This window comes from Pantherophis guttatus, chromosome 1 (genome assembly GCF_059756535.1).
Source record: "Pantherophis guttatus breed Tessera chromosome 1, ASM5975653v1, whole genome shotgun sequence".
Taxonomy (NCBI): Eukaryota; Metazoa; Chordata; class Lepidosauria; order Squamata; family Colubridae; genus Pantherophis; species Pantherophis guttatus.
In genome coordinates, this window is record NC_142063.1 from 150768231 (window position 1) to 150791170 (window position 22940).

Sequence of the window (22940 nt, forward strand, 5' to 3'; positions counted from 1 at the left end):
TTCTTAGATACAGTACTGTGAATAAATGAAATCTCTGGGGGGAATCTGCTCAATAAAACAGATTAGAGATGTGCCGTTTAAAAGATGGATTGTGAGTTTCACAGATTCTTTTTCTTAGTAACATTTTGTCTATTGAAAATTGTCTAAAAATAATTCTTAGAAGTCTAGTAAACCATAGAATTGGAAGATACTTTGAAAGATCATCAGGATACAACTACAGCATCCATGGCAGTTGAATATTCCTCCATTGCTTCAGTGTTTCCGCTGAAGGAACATCTCTGAGTTCCTAGAGATGTCTATTACATGATTATAGGAATCTTACTATAGCTTTCATCTATGGAGGGGTTTCAACACTGCTGACCTTCACAGAATGTCACTGGGTTCACAGCAGTGAACTGCTGTGTTAAGCCTGGTTTCACCCAGTCCATATCTTTACAGCACTCTCTGAGTGGTTTACAAAAGTCAGCATATTGCCCCCAACAGTCTGGGTCCTCATTTTACCAACCTTGGAAGGATGGAAGGATGAGTCAACCTTGAGCCACATCAGGATCAAACTCTAGACTGTGGATAGAGTTTACCTGCAATACTGCATTGCAACCACCGCGCCACCAGGGTTTAGAATCTTTTTATGATCTGACCAGCTCTTTCCAATCTTTTAATAGATTTTTTTTTTAAAAAAAAACAACATTTATTGATTTGCAACAGACCAATGCCAGTTGTGGTCTATTCAAAATAATTTGTTTACTTTTGAATTTATTCTTTTCTAGCCAATCTGCAGGCTGCTATATTATGTGATCTGGACAGCTTTGTAATTCTTTCAGTCCACAATTAATATTTGCATTTTAATATTTATTGTTAAAAGAAGGGGCTTATATTCTATATTTTCATTGAAGATATTTTTATTTTGCTTATCTGTGATGAGACTGATTTAATTACAAAGAGTTAGTGGGAGGTAATCTATCACCACTTTGTATGATACATAGCCAGGAGGTGATGCTATTGAAACTATGCCAACTTTTGTATTTTAGTCTTTTAATTGTCAGGAAAAAAAGCTCTAACAGCTGTTTTTTCTTACACACTAGCATTATGGTTTGAGTGCCAAATGAGAAGCTTAGATGGGGACAATAAGAAATAAAATATTGTGGCCATAAGGCCAGCTGACAGAAAAATAAAACAGTAAAAATGAAGATGTAGAAAACTAAAAAGAAAGAAAATTAATACAAATTTTCCAGGACTAAAGAGACATAAGATTATATATACAGGTAGTCCTTGATTTACAACAGTTCATTTAGTGACCCTTCAAAGTTACGACGGCACTGAAAAATGTGACTTATGTGACCATTTTTCACACTTACGACCATTGCAGTATCACCATGGACACTGCAATCAAAATCCAGACCTTGGCAACTGACTCACATTTATGATGGTTGCAGTGTCCCCGGGGTCATGTGATCCCCTTTTGCGACAAGCAAAATCAGTGTGGAAGCCAGATTCGCTTAACTTATCAGCTGCACTGATTCACTGAACGACTGTGACAAGAAAGGTCGTAAAATGGGGCAAAACTCACTTAACAAATGTTTCACTTAAGAACAGAAGTTTTGGTTGAAAGTGTGGTCGTAAGTCAAGGACTGCCTGTATATATGGAAATGCAGAACTGGACAACCTGGAAGCATATATCAGAACCATAGTGAAAGAGAAGAAAGGTCAAATAGAAATCATGTCCTCTGCCAGAAATGTCTTTAGCATACGGTAAATAAATGTTGCCTGGAATTCTCTCAGGGAGAAGAATGAAAGCGTATACGGCCAAAGGACACCACTGAGCCTGTCCATTAAAAACATATATACATTATAGCATCCTAATGAGACAGCAGAGGGCATCACATCCAGCCTATCAAACTAAGGGCCCAGCAAAATCTCAGGACTATGACAGATGGAAGATTTGAGGTTGGAAAAATGTGATGCAAGGCTGGAAATCAGCTTCGTTGGAAATTCAGTGACCCCAGTTGAGGGTCACCCAAATGCTGTTTATATCTGCTATAAAGGGGTGTGAGAATAACCTTGAGGAACAGGAGGAAGAGCAGAAGCCCTGGCAATGGTTGGATAAAAGAAGTCAGAGTCCAAAGCAGGAATGGAATTGAGAAAGGTGGACCTTCCCTATTTATCTATAGGAAAGAGCCAGGTTGGAGAAGGAATATTCAGAGTTGCAAGGTATTCCAGACTTGGACAGCAAACTCATGAATATCAAAACTACTTTTACTATAAGGCTAAAATAATACAATCAAATTTAAATAAGTCCCTCTTCCTCATTTTGCCTTACCTCATAGGGTTATTGTAGCAGGAAAAAAAATGGTCAGAGGAATTATTATGAATGTTGCTTTAAACCTGTGAAGGAAAGGCAGAATAGAAATTTAACAAGCTAGCCAACAAAGCAGAGCAGAGCAGAGTACAGAAATGGGGGAAGATATGCAGCAGAAAAGAAGGGGAAAGGGTGAAAAGGGAAGCAATGGAGTAAAATATGGTAGGCCGTGCTATGAAGAGGAATGGATTTAAGGAAAGGGTCACATGACTGCAATTTTATGATGTTATGATGCTTTTGCCAGACATGGCATTTATTTTCGATCAATCCCATAGCAAACAATGTATTTGCTTAATATCTGTGATGTTTGCTTAATGACCACTGGGCTCACTTTATGACTGCTACAAAAAAGGTAAAATCAAATCGTTCATGTGCTGAGAGACAGCAAACAAGTGAGTGAGAAAGAGAGAGAAAGAGGGAGGGAGGGAGGGAGGGAGAGGGGGGGATAATAAATAAATAATGGCCTGATTTATGACCATCACAACTTATGACAGTAATTGGCAGACTCCATTACAGCCATAAGTCAAAAATTATCTGCATACACCTTTACCTAATGCAACTTTTTGGGGAAGTATTTCTTACTAGATTCATTGGAAAATGTGTATAAAATTCTAAGACTAATTTTAAATTGGAACCATCCACAACTGTGCTCAGTGGGACTTAATTCAAAATAAATATAGGCTGGAACTTGACATTAGACAAGCTATAAATTAATAAAACCTTACACTTTAATCATATATACAGAACACATTTAAATTTGCTCCTGGGTAAATATATACATTTGTAGCTTTAATATGTCGTCAGAGTTAATTTGAGAATTCTATGGCATCATTTCCAGTTGCAGCTGGGAATTGTTGTTTAAAGTACCCATTAGATTTAAATTTTGTTGATTCCGGACTCCCAGTTTTAATTTGTACATTAAATGAATTGTTTCAAATAATACTATTGTTCAGAAACTCTTTAATATTGATTTAATTGCAGTCAATTATCATGGCTTCAATATTGTGTTTTCAGTCTGATAAGGCAACAGGCAAGAAAATTTAAAGCCAAGAATGAAAGTTTAATATTTTAATAGCAGTGGGTTGAAAGGGAATAGAATCAATCAGTTTATCATAACCTGAAATATTTTTCATGATCTAAGTTTCAATATAAAGTTGACTAATTTTGGGGGGACATTACCAGGAATATTTTCAAATCCTTTGAGGAAGAAAACAGAGCACCAAGCTAATCAGTCAAATACTGTCATGGCCGCTCCCAATTTCCTTCGTTGCCATGGCAAGATTTTGTTCAAATGCCACTTCTATTTCCACAACCATCCCTTTTTTGGCAGTAAAAGGGAGGCCAGGACCTCAATCAGCAAGAGTCCCTTTTCTTGTTCTCTCATGGAAGCAAAGTTAGATCTGGTCATGTCCTCAAGACATTTTAGAGTTAATAGTGCATTTTTTTTTAATTATAAAAGAAACATTTTTTGCTTCTTTATCATTTTGCTAGTTCCTAAATGAAAGCATCCACATTTCCCTAAAAATCTATATGCGGATCATGCTTTTCTTATACAAACCCATAACACATCTTCTCAAACCAAAGAAAACAAGTGCTTGAAAGCAGAAAAAAAGAAATACAAATAGGAGTATAAAACATATTGCTTTCCCTGATTACAGTTCCTAATTTCATGGCTCATTATCCAGGTTGTCTTTTTTTCTTTCATGTCTTAAAGAGTGACCTTGAGAATACTGAAATATTCTGGATTCTCTGGAAATGCTTATAGGCCTATTTATCCCATATCCTGAGAGGCGATCCCTTTTGTGCAAACAAAATGAGGTAGCCAGTGACTGTGTGATATTATATAAAGCATATGAGCAGCATTAATCTCCAAGAGTCAGTTTGGAAGACCTCAAAAATTACTATACGATAGTTAATAGATAAATCAGAATGAAAAATATATTTGCTAGGTGTTTTATATTTCACAACTCAGCTGCTTCTCTCAAGAACAGGCAGGCAAACTTTGATATTGTTTTGCTTCATATTTTAAATACGGATAACACATCCCTGAAGGTCAAAATATAGGAAGAAGTGTGGGATCTTTGATAAGATCTCTCCCTCATTCTTTAAAATGCTAAGGGCTATAAGAGAAAGTCACTCCCTTCCAGCTTTCTCCAACCCACTCAGCTGAATCACCCCCTCCCCAAAGTTCACACATGATCTGCCATGCAGTACAAATATATGAGTAAATATTGAGAAAAGGGTCCAGTATTACAATTTCAGCCTTAAGGAGGTTTCCAACTGCATTGGTTTAAGGTGTGACCTGTCTCCTTGTTTATGTATGCATCATGTTACCAAGCATGTTAGTTTAGGAAAAGTGACTGAGTATGTAGCACACACAGTCCTTGACTTACAAACAGTTTGTTTGAAGATGGTTTGAAGTTATAACAGCACTGCAAAAAAGTGACTTATGGCCATTTTTCACACTTACGGCCATTGCAGCATCCCCATGGTCATGTGATCAAAATTCAGATGCTTGGCAACTGATTTATACTTGTTGTGGCCTATCGGCCGTCGACCCTCTCCAGCAGCTGAACCAGAGGAGGAGGCATGGAAGTCAGGGTCAGCATCAGGGCAACCTGGAAGAAGAATGGAGCTGGCAGAGAGAGAGAGAGAGACAGAGGTGGAACCTGGGCCACCCGTCAGCCTTCAGATGGAGAGTCAACAGCCTGCAGATCTGGAGGTGGTTGATGAAGAAGAAGAGGAACAGCTGGGTCCCGTGCCTGACATGCGGCTGTGGAGAAGGCAGAGAAGGGAAGAGCAGTGGAAAGCTGTGGGCCAATCCTGGGGAAGGAAGAGCCACCTCTGCTAAAGAGGCCCCACCTTAGTTCTGGGGATAAAAGGCAGTGGGTGGAGATGAATAGGTGTGGCAGACAACTATTCATCTTCAGGCCAGACGGACTTGTTAGCCTGCGAGAGAAACTTTTTGCCGGAACTGCCGGCCCTCCTAATAAAGGAATATTTTGAGTTCACATCAGAGGGCTTGTCGTGTTTGGGGAGCTGGGTCAGAACAATACTTATGACAATTGTAGTGCCTCAGAGTCATGTGATCATCTTTTGCAACCTTTTGACAAACAGGATCAACGGGGAAGCCAGATTCATTTAATAACCATGATACTAACTAAACAACTGCAACAATTCACTTAACAACTGTGGCAAGAATTTATTTATTTGTTTGTTTGTTTGTTTGTATTCATTTCCTTTGTTCATGTCCATGATCATATTCATACCTGCTATCTTGAATATGTTTGACAAACTAATAAATAAATAAATAAAATAAATAAGAATGTGGGCTCAGATGTGGTCATACAGAGGGATGTAAAAGCACCATGAAGCGGTATATAAGTCTAAATGCTATTGCTATTGCTATAAGTCGAGAACTACTTGTAGGAGAACTGTTCCAGGAGTGATGGAAAGAAACTGACCTACTGGGCATTTCATTTACTCACCTGTAAATTTGATTCAACTGATACAAGGATCATGATCGATTATGGATATAACTTGATAATGTTGCTATAAATTCTGACATAAGTTTTTAAAAACCCTCAAAGTATTAGCTTTGTCCAATTGCTGCTGTTGATGCCTTACCAAATATTACCCAATTAAGATAGGAGTAAAACAACATTACTTGTTGGCATTGATTTTAGTTAGTTTGTATCACTGTGTCTGTTTCTGGAACCTTATGATTCCAGTGCATAATATTTGAATGATTGGAAGCCCTTTTTAATGTACAGATGAGATGGTGGTCATATCATTCTTACAGAGGAGGAAACTTCAGAATATGCCCTACTAATATTCCTTTTAAAAGTAAGCTGACATTAATTGACAGTTTTATGTTCCAAATAATTGGTTAAAAGTATTTTGAGCTTTATCTGGGAAGGGAAGGACCTTATATATTTAAATTTTGAGACCAGCCTACTCCTCAATGATTCTGGGCAATTTATAGATAAAAGAGAAACAATACACATTGCAAAGAACTAGAATTATTCTTGTGCTTATGTTATTTTTTTTTCAAGCTAAAATAATCTCCACTTACAAACATCTGGGCAAAGTATGGCATGTAAATTGGTGTAGTGATTAAGGCATCAGGCTAAAAAGCAGAAGACTCTGGGTTCAAGTCCTGCTTTAGTCCTGAAAGCCAGTTGGGTGACTTTGGGCCAGTCCCTCTCTCTCAGCCCAACCCACCTCACTGTATTGTTGCCAGGAAAACAGGATGAGGAAAACGTGTTGGACATTTTATTTATTTGTTTGTTTAATTTAAATGCTGCCCATCGCCCTGATAAGGTGACTCTCGGCAGCTATAATATGTTTACCACCTTGGGTTATTTGTAAAAATAATAAAGCTGGAATATTATCAAATAAGTAAGGTCTGGCTTTTGTTGTCACTTAAAAGCAATCTTGTCTTTTAAGGTATAATTTTAATTTCTGTTAAGACATTAAGGGGTATCAATGATTTTCACCCTCCCTATACTTTTTCACCAAAACTACAGAGCTAGTTTGGCATATAGTAATGGTGAAGGTGCTGCTGGGCTGGAAACCAGGAGACTGGAAGTTCTAGGCCTCCCTTTGGCAGGAAAGCCAGCTGGGTGACTTTTCTGGTAACTCTTAACTCACAAGCCACATGTTGTGCAGTAAATAAGAGGCGAGAATATTATGTAGACTGCTTTGAGTTGTAGGGGAGAAAAGTGGCATATAAATCTAATAATAACCAGGCAAAACAGTGAGTGTCCTGAAAGATGAGAACCTTGGAAACCTGTGGCACTACAAATACAGGTGAACTGTAACTTCCAACATATGTCAGTGTTGGCCAGGCATTCTTGTTCTTCTGCATAAGTCAACAGCAATCAATAGAGTATTCTGAAAAAAGGTAAAAGTAAAGGCGTTCCTGTGGATTTTACTTCACTAGTTGTTTTTGACTCTAGGGGGCGGTGCTCATCTCCGTTTCAAGGCCATTGAGCCAGCGCTGTTCGAAGACATTTCCACTATCATGTGGCCCGCATGATGTCATGGAGCCCTGTTAAACTTCCCATTGAAATGGGACCTATTAATCTACTCACATTTGCTAGGTTGGCAAGAGCTGAGGTGAGGGTAGGAACTCACTCAACATATGGCACTTGGGTCTCGAACCTGGGCTGCCAGTTTTCCAGCCGACAAGCCCAGGGTCTTAACCGCTGAGCCACCTTGCCGCCCTAGTGTATTCTGAAAGGATGTTGATTTTCACTTTGTGTATCCATGAATCCATTTGCACTTTGGGTGGCACAATAAGAAACAAGTGACGAACAAGGTTACAATTATTTGCCTGTTTTTTAGATTCTATTTGGATGTTTGTATAAATTGCAAATATTAGTTGCTTGCTTGCAATCTTTTCCAGACAAGGATTATTGGCTTTTTCATTCTGCCCTTCATTCATTTGTGCCCATAGGACCATGCACCTTATAGCATTGGAAGGCATTACAGGAAAGAAGCATTTCATTCCTCCTGAGTTGTGTTTAGATGGTTTTGTCCTCAATGACCTTATTTTTCATTGCAGTTTTTGTTGTTTTATTAAACCTGTACAGTGAGAAAGGAATGGATGCCACTCAAAATCTTTCTGGATTGCAGCAGCATATAGCCTCCAATAAACAAACGAACAAAAACCACATAAATATTCATTTCTTTCTCTTTTGCAAAGAAGGGGCAAGAGGCAAAGCTGTACTAAACCGAGTGCATCACCATTTGTTTATGTACTTAACTTTTATGCTGCTTCTATAAAACCAACTTTAAATGGTTCACAAGTTCAAAGAAAGCAAGAAACAATGTAATCATATAATAAAACATCATACACCTGTTCAAAGTGTCCAGTTCTCACAAAACAAAACAAAATGAAACAAAAGAAAACACAAAAGAAAAGAAAACAAAGAGGGATGCATTCAAATTGGATGTTAGCTCGTCAATTGTAAACAGTCAAATCTGCCATTCCTTCAGTTTGAGCTGGACCCTCTGAAACAGACAGTCCTCAGCTTCCCACATTTAAGAAAAGGTATGTGATTCCTCTCACATGTTAGATAAGAAGAGGTAGTCTTGTAGAAGAAATGCCTTTTTTTTCTTCTTTTCCTTCAAACCATGTAGTCCTACTTTATTTTTACCTTGGATACTTTGTCTGTCCAATTTAGAATTATTATCTATTACCTTCTGGGTTATAAGCAACTATGTATGAATCTACTTTCATTAAGATCATGACTAATTTCTTACTCTAAAATTCCTTATTCCTTTAACTGCTGTGATGGTGTATGTGTACATGTATGTGCCTTCAAGTCAGCGTTGGCTCTTTGCAACTGCCTGGACTACAGTGGTGGATTGCCCCCGGTTCGGACCAGTTCGCAAGAACCGTTAGTAAAACCGGTGGGAGGCTCCGCCCACTGATCCGGACGTCATCATAGGTGATCTGCGCATGCGCAGAAGAGTGTGTGTGGGTGCTCACTTCGCTCACGCGTGTGTGCAGCCACAATGCAAACCAGTAGTAAAGATAAGTAGAACCCACCCCTGCTGGACTAGTCCTGCAGTTTTGTGGCAAGGTTTCAGAAGTAGTTTGCTCTGCTTCTTTCCTAGACCTAGAGTGACTGGCCCAAGGTCACCCAGCTGGCTTTGTATCTAAGGAGAGACTAGAATTCATATTCTCCTGATTTCTAGACTTGTGTCTTAACTCTCTCTCTATGTATGCAATGTATGTATGCAATGTATGTATGCAATGTATGTATGTACTGTATGTATCTTTTTTGTTGCAGCTATAACTGCAGCTTTTTACAGTCTTTTAATTGCTACGTGCTGGTTTACAGAAAGATGTTACCATATTTTGCTATCTATTATGCTGGTGTTTACTGTATAATATAACCACTATGGGAAGAAGACAATGTAAATATAATTACCATTATTTAGCTATTATTATTACTCATGTGTACCCAGCCTGGAAAGAATAAATACATTTGATGCCTCCTGAACTAATAAAAAATTACTGCAATAAATATGCTTTTAAAATTATGCCCTGTTATGCTTTCTGCTCCTATTCGTTTGATTTTAGCATGTAAAACAGCCAAAGGTATCCATAGTGACATAGTGGAGATATCTTTTCTTTATACAATGGGTGAGTAAACATTTTCAGTCTAGAATTATCAACAGAAAAAAACCTGAGCTTCTTTATAACATCAAATAGTTTTTGAAATTGCAGTAATCACAGCTTGTTTAATATTAAAGAGCTGTCTTCTTTCCCCAAAGATTCCAGTATGTTTCCCTGTTTCATTTTAACTAGTGTATCAAATGGAGAACAATTTGGTTTTTAAATCCCCCAATTTAGTGCTATTAATATTATTTAGCAGGCCGCTTCTGGTGATTGTTCTGCTTCTGATGTTTGCTAAATGAAATGAATAGAGGGGCTTGGTTTTCCTGTGACTATGAGTAAAACGTGTTCTGAAGATCCTCAGTTAGGATCCATGCATCCAACTTTGAAAAGTGTGGCTGCAGCAGGGGTGAAATCTAAAATTTTTTGCTACCGGTTCCGTGGGCGTGGCTTAATTAGTGGGCGTGGCTTGGTGGTAAGGTGACTGGGTGGGCGTGGCCAAGTAAATGTCACTTCTTTGCCCTTTTTTAACCTACAAAACACAACACAACACAACTGGCTCACCCACAATGTAAAAGCAGCTGTGCTAGACCCAAAATGGCCCCTGCAACAAGCAGGAACCTCACATAGCCAAAAAAAGCCCAAAAAACCAACTTTCACACTTTACACACACAAAATTCCACATACAGCTTTATGAGATTTTGTGTGTTTGTGTAGTTAGAGTGAAACACTACAGAAACACATTAAATCTCAGAAAGCTGCACAAATATTATTTTATTTTATTTTATTTTTATTTTTATATAAAAGCAGCTAAATTTAAAACTTCCTAAACTTTAAATGGCTAGGTCTAAAAAAACAGCAACTAAAAAAAACCCCAATTAACTATTTTTTTTAAAGCTCCCAAAGGGGAAAAAAACTCACCCAATAGAACAGGGGTCTCCAACTTGGCAACTTTAAGACTTGTGGACTTCAACTCCCAGAATTCCTCAGCCAGCTTTGCTGGGAGTTGAAGTCCACAAGTCTTAAAGTTGCAGATAGAGCTGCTCACCGATGAGCTTGATTGCAGGCAGGGAGATTCAGTTACTTGCTGATGCAATGGATTGCAGGTATTACAGCAAGCGCGTTGCGACCAGCAGCTAAGGTAAGCAAGCTGGAGGTGGGGGCGGGGGGTGGGGGAGAAAAAAAAACTTTTTTCTTTTAAATGGTCTGACAATCCAAGCTGAGTTGCCTGATTAGCAGGCAATTCAGCTGGGATCGTCAGAGCTTGGATCGTCAGAGCTTGGCTCCTCGGAGCCATTTAAAAAGAAAAAAAAAGCTCTGATGATCGCGCGGCTCAGCTGGGCATGGGGGACGGGGGCAGGGATTTTTGCTACCGGTTCTCCGAACTGCCCGCTGCCATCGCTACCTACTCGCCTGAGCCGGTCCAAACCGGGAGCATTTCACCCCTGAGCTATAGCTTTGCAGAAATTTTATGGGACCTTTTATAAACACTGTGGGTATTTTACCATAGGAAAGGCAGCGAAAGCTAAAACGGCATGAAAGATGCAACCGCGTGAAAATGCAACCTCGTCTCTAGATGTTGAAATATAAGTTGACTTCAAAAGTACATTTGTAATTCTCTATAGTATCACAGAGATTTCTCCTGAAGCATAGCAAAAAACATTAGTCTTGTAATGGAAACCTGCTGCTCTTCCCCTCACCTCTTCACATCCTCCTCCCCACGTCTGTTTCCTACTGATAGCTTTTAATATACATCCCCTTAATGTCTTCCAACAGGAAGTAGACATTGAAAGAAGTTTGCCATCACCAGCATTTAAAAATCAGCCTGGGAGCCATTCCATCATTCCTGTGAGAAACTCAGAAGCAAAAGGTGGCAAAACATTTTTTGACAAGATGTCATCCGAAAATGTTCAGAACAACAAAGCTGAAGGTTAGCATCACTGCTTTTTGATCTGATTTCTTTGCTTTCCTGCCATATATACAGAACAAGAAAGACCATAAAACATTGTGTGGGGGGTGTTTTCTTTTTCTTTACCAGCAGATAATGATGTTGATAATATGTGCAAGGGATTTCTGTAAAAAATAGTATTAGATGCTCTAAAGCAACAATTTATTTGACATTTTGGTAATTCTGAAAAGTAGATTTCACAGTGCAAAGGGGTTATAGCAATAAAGCATAAGCAAGAAAAATAATTTGATATTGTTTTCTTTAAGATTGCTTTCCTTGCTTTACATGGAATATGTTAATTTCACAGCCAAAAATATTGCAGTTTTTTTTTAAAAGCATTAGTAATCATCTAATTGCTTTCAGAAAAACCATCGCTGTGAAATGGAAGCTACATTCAGTAAAATAATGAATTGAGGTTTCTAGTTTGGAAAGAGAGCAAAAAGAATCTTTCTTTTCCTTTTTTCAGATGATCACTTGGAAACAAATTTAGCAATCTTAAAATTGAATAAGACAGAACGGTGTCATGTTTCAGGAAAACTATTATTCGGGGAACACTTTTATGTATTAACCTCAGGAATATGTTTCAATGTTAATACCTTGTAAAGCTTCAAACGGCAGAGTTTTCAATCCATTCTCAATTCATTAAAAAAAAAAAAAACCAAAGTATTTGATGAAACTACAGTTAATATCTAGCACTTCCAAAGTTGTAAGATTGGGTTTTAAGGTAATTTAATTTAAAAAACGGCTTTATGTTTGTCAAAACTACCATTACACAGAAGATTTCTCTTCAACTATAAATGTTGCATACATAATTACATAATGAATCCTTCTGAGCAAATGGAATGTACTTTTGGAATCAGATATAAAAATCAGAAAATTTAAATGCCTCATTAATTTAATATAGTATTAAACTGAATTAATTTTAAGAGAGTCAGTGTACTAGAAACCTAGAACAACCGGATTCCCATCCCCACATAGCCAGTCTTATTGAGGGAGTTGCTCAAATTGAAACCCACCACGCAGGATTATTATAAGAAAAAGCAGGAAGGGAAGCAATTCTGTACAAGTTGTTGTCCTCAACAACTTTAATTATTAAATATATAAATTAATTATTAAACTTCTTCATAATTTAAATACATTGGTGTATTATAAGGCTTCTGTATAAACTTATGCTACTTAAATCTCATTAACTTGATTGGAGTTATGCACTATGTAACAGGATAATACATCCATTTCAGGAAAAAGTAAACAAGTTGGGCTCAAGTCATTGGAGGTTATTCATTGGTTTCTTCTAATGGACTGGTGTATGCTTAATGTATGGCTGAAGATTGCATGTACCCTAAGCTGGTGGGACGGAGTCTATGATACATTGACTTGCAAAGAAGATTCTGGCTGATGCAGAATAGCAGTAGCACACCTTGCATAAAACTGTGGGCTTTAATTGGACTTGTGGTTTCTTGGACAAAAATGCCAAAATGTATGGGTTTTATTCTTGCCAACAGCAAGAAATATTTTGTATGGATATGATTGGTAACCTGGCCGATGCTATCGCTTCCATACGAGAAAGCCTTGATTATCCAAAGCCACGATGGATGGTTGAAGGCAAAATCTCTGGGGCCATAATCATGACACATGGAAGATTGTGAATTAGAATGCATAAGGATCTCCATCAACCTATTTAAATGCAGGCAGTTCAGTTGAGTCGCTCATTACTATTGGCAACAGGAGGCAACTCAATCTCTTGATGTTCTTGATTCTGAGCACTCTCTCACTGTCACCCAGTCATGGAGGTGTCCTTGGTTTGCCAAAGAGCTCTGGGAGACCAAGCAGCAGAAACAATGCCTCGAACACTGGGAAGAAAAAGTTGACAAATGAACCCAACTGAGCTCACATTTGGGCCTTCATTATGGCAATAAGGGAGGCAGGGCATTTTTAGCATCTGTTGCTGTTGTTAAAGCTTTGATGCTGTATTGCTGAAGTTTCAAATATTGATTAGGTTGATGTCTGGCCACATTATCTGGGACTCTTTTTTTTTCCCCAAATCATTTTTTATTTTAAAACAAAAAAAAAAAAAAGAAAAGAAAAGAAAAAGAAAACATACAAACATCATCATTCATTCAATCAAGTACAGACAGTACATCAGTCGGTTTGCATCCCTAGTGCCCATTATCTGGGACTCTTTTAGGCCTATGTGTTCTATGATGACGTGAATAGAATGATTTATGCTACTACCATAGTGGACTAGAGCCATGCGCTCTTGGGTTCTGTGTGAGACTGAGAAGAGGGAAAGCATGATGAACTGGATTCAGAAGACTGTCAATCGCCCACTTTAGGAGCACGATCATAGCAGGCTTGGAAAGGTTGTGATGTGCTTCTTCTTTAAGACAGAATCTCTGTATCTGAACAACTACTTTCAGTTTCAAACCTTCCTTTTAGGAAAAGGTTGCTCAGACTGTGGGGTCTACTATAGAGTATCCTAGAAGTAGGGGACATGTGGAACTGACCTAAGAAAATTTAAAATGGATAAAGGGGACAGTTATTTTCAAATATTATTTTTGGTGAGAATGTTTGTGAATAAATTGGAATTAGACAAATGGATCAGATCTTTATGGGAATGCTTTCTCTTTGTGATTAAAGAATGCAGACAATTGATGACTCAACAAAACAAAAGGTAAAGGCAATGTGAGCCAGGGTGTGATGCTGCTCATTGCTATGGAGACATGGATTGTGATGTGGATTGAAACTACAGAATGCCATTAGAGAAGAAAGTGTTAAAGGCACAGGAAGATAAAAGAAAAAAAAGAGAACCCTGCCTTTTTTCCTGTCCTGTAGACACTTTCCTTTAGGGATTATGACATTATAAGGACAACTGGAAAAGCAGTGAGAATGGCAAGTTCTATAAAATAAATGGCTGGAGAGGTAAAACAAGTTAATGACAACATGGAAATTTTAGTGAGTAAGACAGAAGTTAGAGAACTGGAAAGAGAACTAGATAATATAACTTTATTGGAAGTGAGAAAGAAGGAATTTTGCTTGAGACTTAGAGCATCCCAGTGAATTCTGATGAAGATATCAGAGAAAACATTGTTAAACCCCTGGCAATTTTTTTTAATTGGGGTAAAAGAAGATACTGAGGCAGAAATTGATAGCATTTATGGATTAAATTCTAGATTTTCTACCACAAGAAATGTTCCAAAAAATATTTTGTCTTGTCAAAAATACTTTGTCAAGAAGAAGGCAATGGATCAAGTTTCACAGCAATATTTTATTACATGATTGAAGATTGACAATACAGATATAATTGTTCTTAAAGTAACTCCTATTAGAATTTTGCATAAGAGAAAAAAGGGGATTGACTATTGTACTAACAAACAGTAAAATTAATCAAAATAATTTAATTATTGCATGAACTGCAATATAACAAAGACAAACAGTAAGAATTTGTAGTACACAATGAGCCCCCTTTGAATAATGAGCAAGGAACAAAGAGCAGTATATGAGTATGTGTGTAATTGCTTGCAAAGCAATTTTTCTTCAGTAATTTTCATTGACATACCAGGAAGAACAGGAAACACATTTGTCACCAACTTGATTCTTGCCAAAGTTAGGAGTTACAGAGTTTTTGCTACTGCAGTAGCGTCATCTGGAATTGCAGCAGCATTGATGCCTGGTGGTAGGGCAACCTTCAAGATTTAAAATATCTCTCAAAGTGAATGAAATGAATGCTCTTTACAACATCTATTAAAAACTCAAGCACTGCAAATTTTCTTCAATATGCCAGGATTATTATTTGGAATGAAAGTCACATGATTAGGAGGAAGAGCTTTGAAGCCACGGATTAGGCTCTTCACAATATCATCAGTGCTACCTAGTATGAGTAATGAAATGTCTGCAAGAAAACATCCAAGCTCAGAGAGCACCTAGGACCACTCATATTTGTTTGCATTTTTTAAAGTTTTCTTCTTAAAATCTTAATAAAACTATACACACTTATATAAGCACATGTACAGACACCATTATTATTCTCTTATATAAATACAAAGATAGGAGAAGTAAATTCAAAACCTACATGGGATTGATTTTTTATGTGTCCCCGAGAAGTATTTGTAGAATACTGAACAAAAGAGTATAAGAGATAATGATCAAAATTTGGAAGTGTGGCTTTATAGGGGGCAAGGGATGTGCAAATCAGTTTTTAACTTTTCAACCTGTGTATATGAAAACATACTGTATATTATCACAAATAGGCTTGAATTGTGGAGTTGAAGGTTGGCTGCTGAATATGATAAGAGTGGGATATGTTAGAAATAAAAAATGTACAGGACTAAATGGAGGGCTTAGTAAGTAGTTGAGCATAGAGCAGAGTGTCAAACAAGGAGCTGAAATGTCATGGACATTTGTTGTATATGGATAAATGTATAAGGAATATTTGTGGTGGTCTTAGACCTGTGTTGGTTGGAGATGTACATGTTTATACAAATTATGCTATGTTGGTAATTGGGAATTTGCAGCAAATAGATTGTATGATGTAATAAAAATATAGTTCTGAACACGACCGTATCAAGTTCTTGTGTCTGACAGGAAAATGATTGCGAATTATACTTAATTACAAAATCTAGAGCAAATAGATGGATGTTGATAGAATGTTTATGAAAAATGGATAGAGAAAGTTTAAGACATGCACCTGTTGATAGAAAAAGTAGTGGGTATGTTGGGAATGAAACAGAAATAGCTGCATATACAAGTCTGCTTTTGCTCATTTGTTACATGGAAATGAGAGTTGTTTATATCATGGGAAACATAGAAACACGTTAGATATTATGAGAATGGGATACTAAAGAGCCTTATGTGGTAAAATAAGAAACAGAAAAAGAAAAGAAAAAAGAAAAAAAAAAGAGAGAAAACATACACATACACCAAACGGTAAAATACAAACATAAGTAACAACATTATGTAATATTTTTACATTTTTAAAAGTCCTGAAAGAATGTAGATTGAGGGCAAAATATTGAGATGGTTGGTTCACAGCGACAAGGAATGAAGATCAAATAACTACATACATATAGAAATTTAAAGAGATTGGATCAAAAGGAAGATCAAGAAAATTGTGGGATGGAACTGATATGATCTGCAAAAAAGAGAGGTGAGAAGTTTAAAAATGTTGAAGGAGATGCTAGAAAGGCTGATTTGCAAAGATAAAAACAAACAGAGAGGAATTCTGAACGGTGCTGGCGTAATTAATTATTGCGACGTTTCCTTTTCCTTTTGCCATCCTTGTAATTACCTGGTTTACTGTTTCTTTTTCCCTTTCCATGCTTTTTAAAAAATTACCTGCTCCGAGAAGGAATAATGTGATGAGAATGTATCCATACATACTGCACTGAGATGAATGTTACAATTTATGGATACGATGAGTGGTTGACGGTTTTCATTTTCTGAGAGATCAATCGAAATGGTTGTTTTTCCTTCCGTCATCCCAGGCTGTACCAAGTTCATGAGGAAAAATCTAATAATTGGGGGTGGGGGGGGGGTGTTTATCTTGCAAAACCACAGGAAAGCATCATGCTGTGGCTTTTAAGCACGAGTTTTGAGCTGAAAGAAAAGCCGCATGGCATATGGCAGTTCCTCTAAATTAAATGGTACATAGCAGTTCCCAGGTCATGGTGAATCAGTCAGGTAAAATGACTGCTGCATGCTGAACAGGCCACTGTAGGAAAAATAAAGGATCTTCAGAAGCTGTCAGGCATTTTGACCTTAAGCAGCTTCTATTCCTCATTCATTGTGACACTTCACAGTGAAGCTTGGAACAGGCACAACAGTTCCTTATCAGGCAGCCCAGTTTGCTTCATGCTTTTTTGCCAGACAGCTGGTCAAGGTTGATGGCCTGGAGACATGAAGATGACTCAGTCGGCAGTTAAGCCGAGAGAAGCCATCTATGAACAACTTAGTACTTTAACTAGAAATTGCATACAAATGTGCATTTTCAAGCAGGCAGGTTCCATTATCATGTTGAGAAATAACTTTGGGAAGAGATAATTTTCTGTTGATAAGCAGCAGGAGAGAAGGGGATACTTGATTTCTCACATTTATGATTTCTGCCTGTCTCTCATTGTTTACCTCTATTACTTCCTTGGCAGTGGATTCATTCATTCATTCATTCATTCATTCATTCATTCATTCATTCATTCATTCAATCAATCAATCTGTATAGCCAGCCACCTCACATATGTGACTCTGGGCAGCTCACTATAGTTCAAATCAACAAGAACAATAAACAATATAAATAGAAACAGCAAACACACAACCATACTAAAGCTCTTATAAAAACTTAATACAAAACACCCAGCAGATGAATATTGTACAAGCAATATATCCCATTCAGTATAACTGTTGAAAAGGCTCAGCACTACCGCTAGACTGCCAAACATAGCAGCAGCGATATGTCTCCAGGTGTTTCCTAAAGGCCAGAAGGGTAAGAGCCAATCTAAGTCCTGCTCAAATTGTAACACTTGGGTTGTATGCCATCTTACCAGAATAACAGACTTGGAAAGGACCTTGGAGGTCTTCTTGTCCAACTCCCTGCTGAAGCAGGAGACCTTATACCATTCTAGACAAGTGGCTGTCCGGTCTCTTCTTAAAAGCCTCCAGTGATGGAGTACCCAAACTTCTGAAGGCAAGCTGTTTCACTGGTTAATTGTTCTCACTGTTAGGAAATTTCTCCTCAGTTCTAGGTTGCTTCTTTCCTTGATTAGTTTAGCTTGATTGATTAGCTTTGGAAAACAAGTTGACCCCCTCTTCTTTGTGGCAGCCCCTCAAATATTGGATCACTGCTATCAAGTCACCCCTAGTCCTTCTTTTCACTACACTACACAAACCCAATTCCGGCAACCATTCTTCATATTTCTTCATTTTCGTCGGGCCCTAAAAACTCATCTCTTTCAGTTAGCCGGTCTCTCTTGATTTTATGATTTTATGGTTGATTTTAAATTTTGATATGGATTTTAAATTGATAAATTTTAAACTATGGGCCAAATTTAATTATTTTAAATCTATTTTTAATCGTACTTTATTTATAAATGTTTTATTTTGGCTGTTCACTGCCTTGAGTCCGAAAGGAGAAGGGCGGTATAGAAATTTGAATAATAAATAAATAAATAAATAAATAAATAAATATGTTTTAGCCTTAATCTTAATCTCTAGGAAAGGGGGTGGGGGGGAGACATTTGGCATGAATTGTATTAACATGGCTGTCGGTGTATAAGAAATTATGAGCTGGGATAGCCATAATAACAAGTCAGCCAATGGGAACTGTTTGGTGACTAAGAAACAGCATCTGTTGTGAGCCATGTGAGATGGCTCGAAGCCTGGGCGTGGCTTAGCTTAATTGATCTGTGTATATAAGAGTTTGTCCTTGCGTGATTGCTTCTGTTGTTCTGTGATTCTGTATTTTGTGCTTCTGGATTTTGAGTTCTGGTTGTCCTGATTCTGGCTTCTGCTGCATGGGTATTGTATACATGCATCATATTTTATATTATTGTATATAAAGAAGTTTCTTCTATAAATGAATCCTGCTGAATTATTTACTTGTGTGCTAGTTGGATCACTGCAAACTCTGACAATGGCTTCCATCAACTCTTAAACTATCACTTTGATTAGTTGGATTTTGGCTTGCCTCAACCAGTTTGACACAAGCTTTAGTTTATTATTACTAACAGCCAAGTATGGGAGAAGTCGATGTAGTTTCAGGATAAAGACTAAACCAAGTTCATAAGCAACAATAGAACCAAAACAGAGTATTTGCAAAGTCTGAGCATTGTTAAATGATTAAGTGGGCATATCCTGACAGTTTTCTGGAACAACAATATAAAAATGACTTGTCATTGCTTCATTCTGGAACATTTTTGTAACTTCTCAGTCCAGCCTATCACTGTGAGATTCCCCAGAAGTCTTTCTTGTAAATTCTAGCCAGCATAGCTTTCTAGCACAGATAAGGTTGGCCAGGTGCTACCATTTTCTGACAGTAAATTATATGATTGTCATGGAAAAAAGGAGAACAGGGTTTAGCCCCACTTTCAACTTCAAGACTCTTTTATGTTAAGTCTACATGTGAAGAAAAAAAATTCCCTGCGTAACTGGAAGGTATGATTGTGAGAAAAAGGCAATTAAATCTGCACTATAGTTGGGGAGGAAATGAAATCTGCTACAGATTTCAGTCTTGAGTAAATGGATGCAGTACATTAAAATGGATGTAGGCATTGTTTGGCAACAATAAGCAGAGTATGGTACCACACATAATTTGGGGAAAGTTATTTTGAAAAAAAAAATGATTTTGGAAAGTCTGCATATGAAATGTGATTTTCAGCATAGTTACATGTTTTTAGAGAGGGTATTTATTTGAAAAAGATAAAGAATAGTGAAAGTGTTATATAAAAGTCCCCATATTAGGAAAAATATAAGCAAGACTAAATACAATTTTTCCAGCATTTTTTAATGTAGAGGGTATACAATGATATGGACAATCCTATGACATTGACATAGACTGAATTTAGATACATCCCAGCCTACAACTAGAAAGGAAAAACATGGAGCTCAGGACAGCATTCACTCATACTTGCCTCAGATTCAGTGAAATGGATCCTTTCAGCATGTGTGAACTTCACTGCATCATATTTTAAAGGTTCAAAATAACAGCAAAATGAGATTTACCAAATCTTTTGATTTGGTCTGTTTATGCCCACAGACAGAAACTCCGTTGCAACCTTATTCTGTCATTCCCAAGAGAAAAGCTGTCTTTTATCATTCTTTTGCTAAATAAATCCATAGAAATGTAGGTGGTTTGAGAAAAGAATAAACAGATTGCTGTCATAGAACTAAAATCTTACATTGGTGCATAAACCAAAATAGTATTCTCCTCAGTTGTATGAACAGATTTCTCGAGATTTCAGTAAGGGAAAATGAATGTTCCTGAGACATACGCTCTTAAGGGGAGCATTGCTTTGTTTTTCACAATTAAAATTCATAAATCAAGGTCCTGAAAGGTCCAGCAAATTCTCTCATATTATAATGATTAAGTTGTCTCACTAGCTCAGGAACAATCAAAACATTTTAGCCAAATGATTTCACATGGTATAGCATAAGGGCTGAAATGCAATTTAATAACAATTCATTTTTCTTTCCATGATATACCAAACTGGACAGTTAAATCATGTTGAGAATATTTTGACGTGTATTACTCATATCCATTTCTGAAAGAGCTACTGTGTACCTATTGTCACACAGCTGAATTTTTCTTCCCAATTTCCCTCTTTAGCTATAATGAATCAAGATGTACTTGGTTTCATTGATACATTTGTCTGTTCATAGCTAGTAAAAAAAGGAGGAAGTTACTGTATTTGTGTCAAGTTTCCGAAAGATGCCCTAAGTAATTCATGAGCCATGATCCAAACTTCAAAGGAAATATAGTCATTTATTAGGAGCAACATTCCAGCAATACTGGGATGCAGTTAGGACTGATCCCATGTAGATTTACATTCCCCTATGATACTGTCTCTCCCCTCCTCTCTGGCCATGTCATAAATCACATTCTCCAATTACCCACTTTGGCTGGCTGTGAAACCTAACACCCTCTTTCTGATTGCGGTCAGAAAAAATGTATGGAATTCACTTCAGTTCTCCCTCCCTCCTGCTCATGGCAACTTGAAAGCTTTGCAAGTTGACAATTTGTTCCTAAGTGACATTTCTTGGAATTATACTGCTTCAGGATTTTTCATTTTTTATTTTCCTGTAATGGCCATGAGGCGAGAAGAGTGGCAAAGTATATGTACATTAGTGTAGGATAGGCAAAAGTTATAGGTAAATCAGCAGTGAAATCCTCTGAAGTCTGCTACCGGTTCTGTGAGTCTGCTACCGAGCACGTGCTTTGCCTGAGGCGAGCCCACACAGCACTAAAAAAGGAACATTTTGAAGCCTTCCTAGTCTGCAAAGGTAAGTAGAACAGCGGGGGGGGGGGAATCCAATGTGCCACGTGATTTAGATTAGCTAGAAAGCAGGAAATCTAGCTAATATAAATCACGCATCACAGCTGATCGTTGGAAATACCGGTTCACGCGAACCGGTAGCATTTTTTACTACCGGTTCAGAAGAACCGGTCCGAACCAGTAGCTTTTCACCCCTGAGGTAAATCTACTGCTTGATGTTTGGTTTAAGGTTTGCAATACATTAATAGTGATATATGACTCCAAATCTTTCAGCCATAGCAGCAGCAACAAAAGACATACCTCCTGCCCTAAACTTCTGCTAGAAGGAACAAAGTTAGAGTTAATCAAGAATCAATGTTGTGTCAAAAATCTGTGACTAAAACAGGTAACTTTATTTCTAAATTAAGTATTTTTGCACAAGGTTCTAGTTGGTGGATTAAAACAAGGTAGGCTAGTCTGAACATTAACAGCAGTTCCAAATCTGGCATCTAGGTAAATTCAGGGAATTGCATATAGATTTGCAAATATCAAATTTCTCAAACATACATGCATATTATTGGCAAGGCATATAGAAAATTTTGTGATGTGAGTTAGTATTATTAGCTTTATCAGCAGAGTTTGAATGTACTCAATGACTATACAGCTATACTAAAATATGTATGGAAAAAGTCTGAATGCAGGAAACAGTCATGATGCCTATAGAATTTTCTCTTATTTCTATATTTCAGTTTCTTTTTTTATTTCTTTACTACTTAAGGTATCAGAGTTCATCTCTAGTAGAAGAACAGCAAAGTAAAGAGGGGGGACATTTTCTCCTTCCTATATAATATTAAATTTGTCATTGGACCATTGATATTGAAACTGGATATTAAATCTGAGGGAAATGAAGAAAAAAAAAAAAGACTTCCAGAATATTGGTTGCTGGAGTCCAAACAAAGATTAAAAGCATTTTTTCTTATCCTGATGTCTCTCAAATCCATTGGATCAGATGTCTATGGAGATTTTCTCAATCCTCCAGGTCACAGATCCTGTCACAGATCAATCATCCTTTGGAACATTGGATAAGATGATGTATCATCCCTAGGCAAAATGGGTATGCAGAGAGGAGCTAAACTGATTAAGTGAAGAGATGAATTGTGGTAACAAATTATGCATGTTGTGTAAAAAAAAAAGTGGCACATCTGTCTTTCCAAAACTTGAGGTTGACCAATGAAATGGATTATTTAAAAGTTTGAGATAGATGATGATATCCTTCATTTGTGGAATTAATTAAATAAGATGTGATTGCTTCTCTTGAGGGCCCTGAAAGAAATTGAAGAGATGCATCAACATCTCTTCATGGCTCATCCCAATATCTCATCATCCCAATATCTCTAACTGAACCAATATCTCTAACCAGAGGTGGGTTTCAGCAGGCTCTGACCAGTTCTGGAGAACCAGTAGTGGAAATTTTGAGTAGTTCGGAAAACCAGTAATAAAAATTCTGACTGGCCCCATCCCCATCTATTCTCTGCCTCCCAAGTCCCA

At 37.4% G+C, this 22940-nt stretch overlaps 1 protein-coding gene across 1 annotated transcript in view; it reads left to right on the forward strand.

The window, feature by feature from the left end:
- The window catches only part of XIRP2 (xin actin binding repeat containing 2), a 219710-nt gene that overhangs the window by 63359 nt on the left and 133411 nt on the right, over positions 1–22940 (forward strand). The window contains exon 2 of the mRNA XM_034426762.3: positions 11265–11418. Within this exon, the coding sequence (XP_034282653.2) occupies positions 11265–11418 (154 nt within the window). The remainder of the gene's footprint in view (positions 1–11264; positions 11419–22940) is intronic.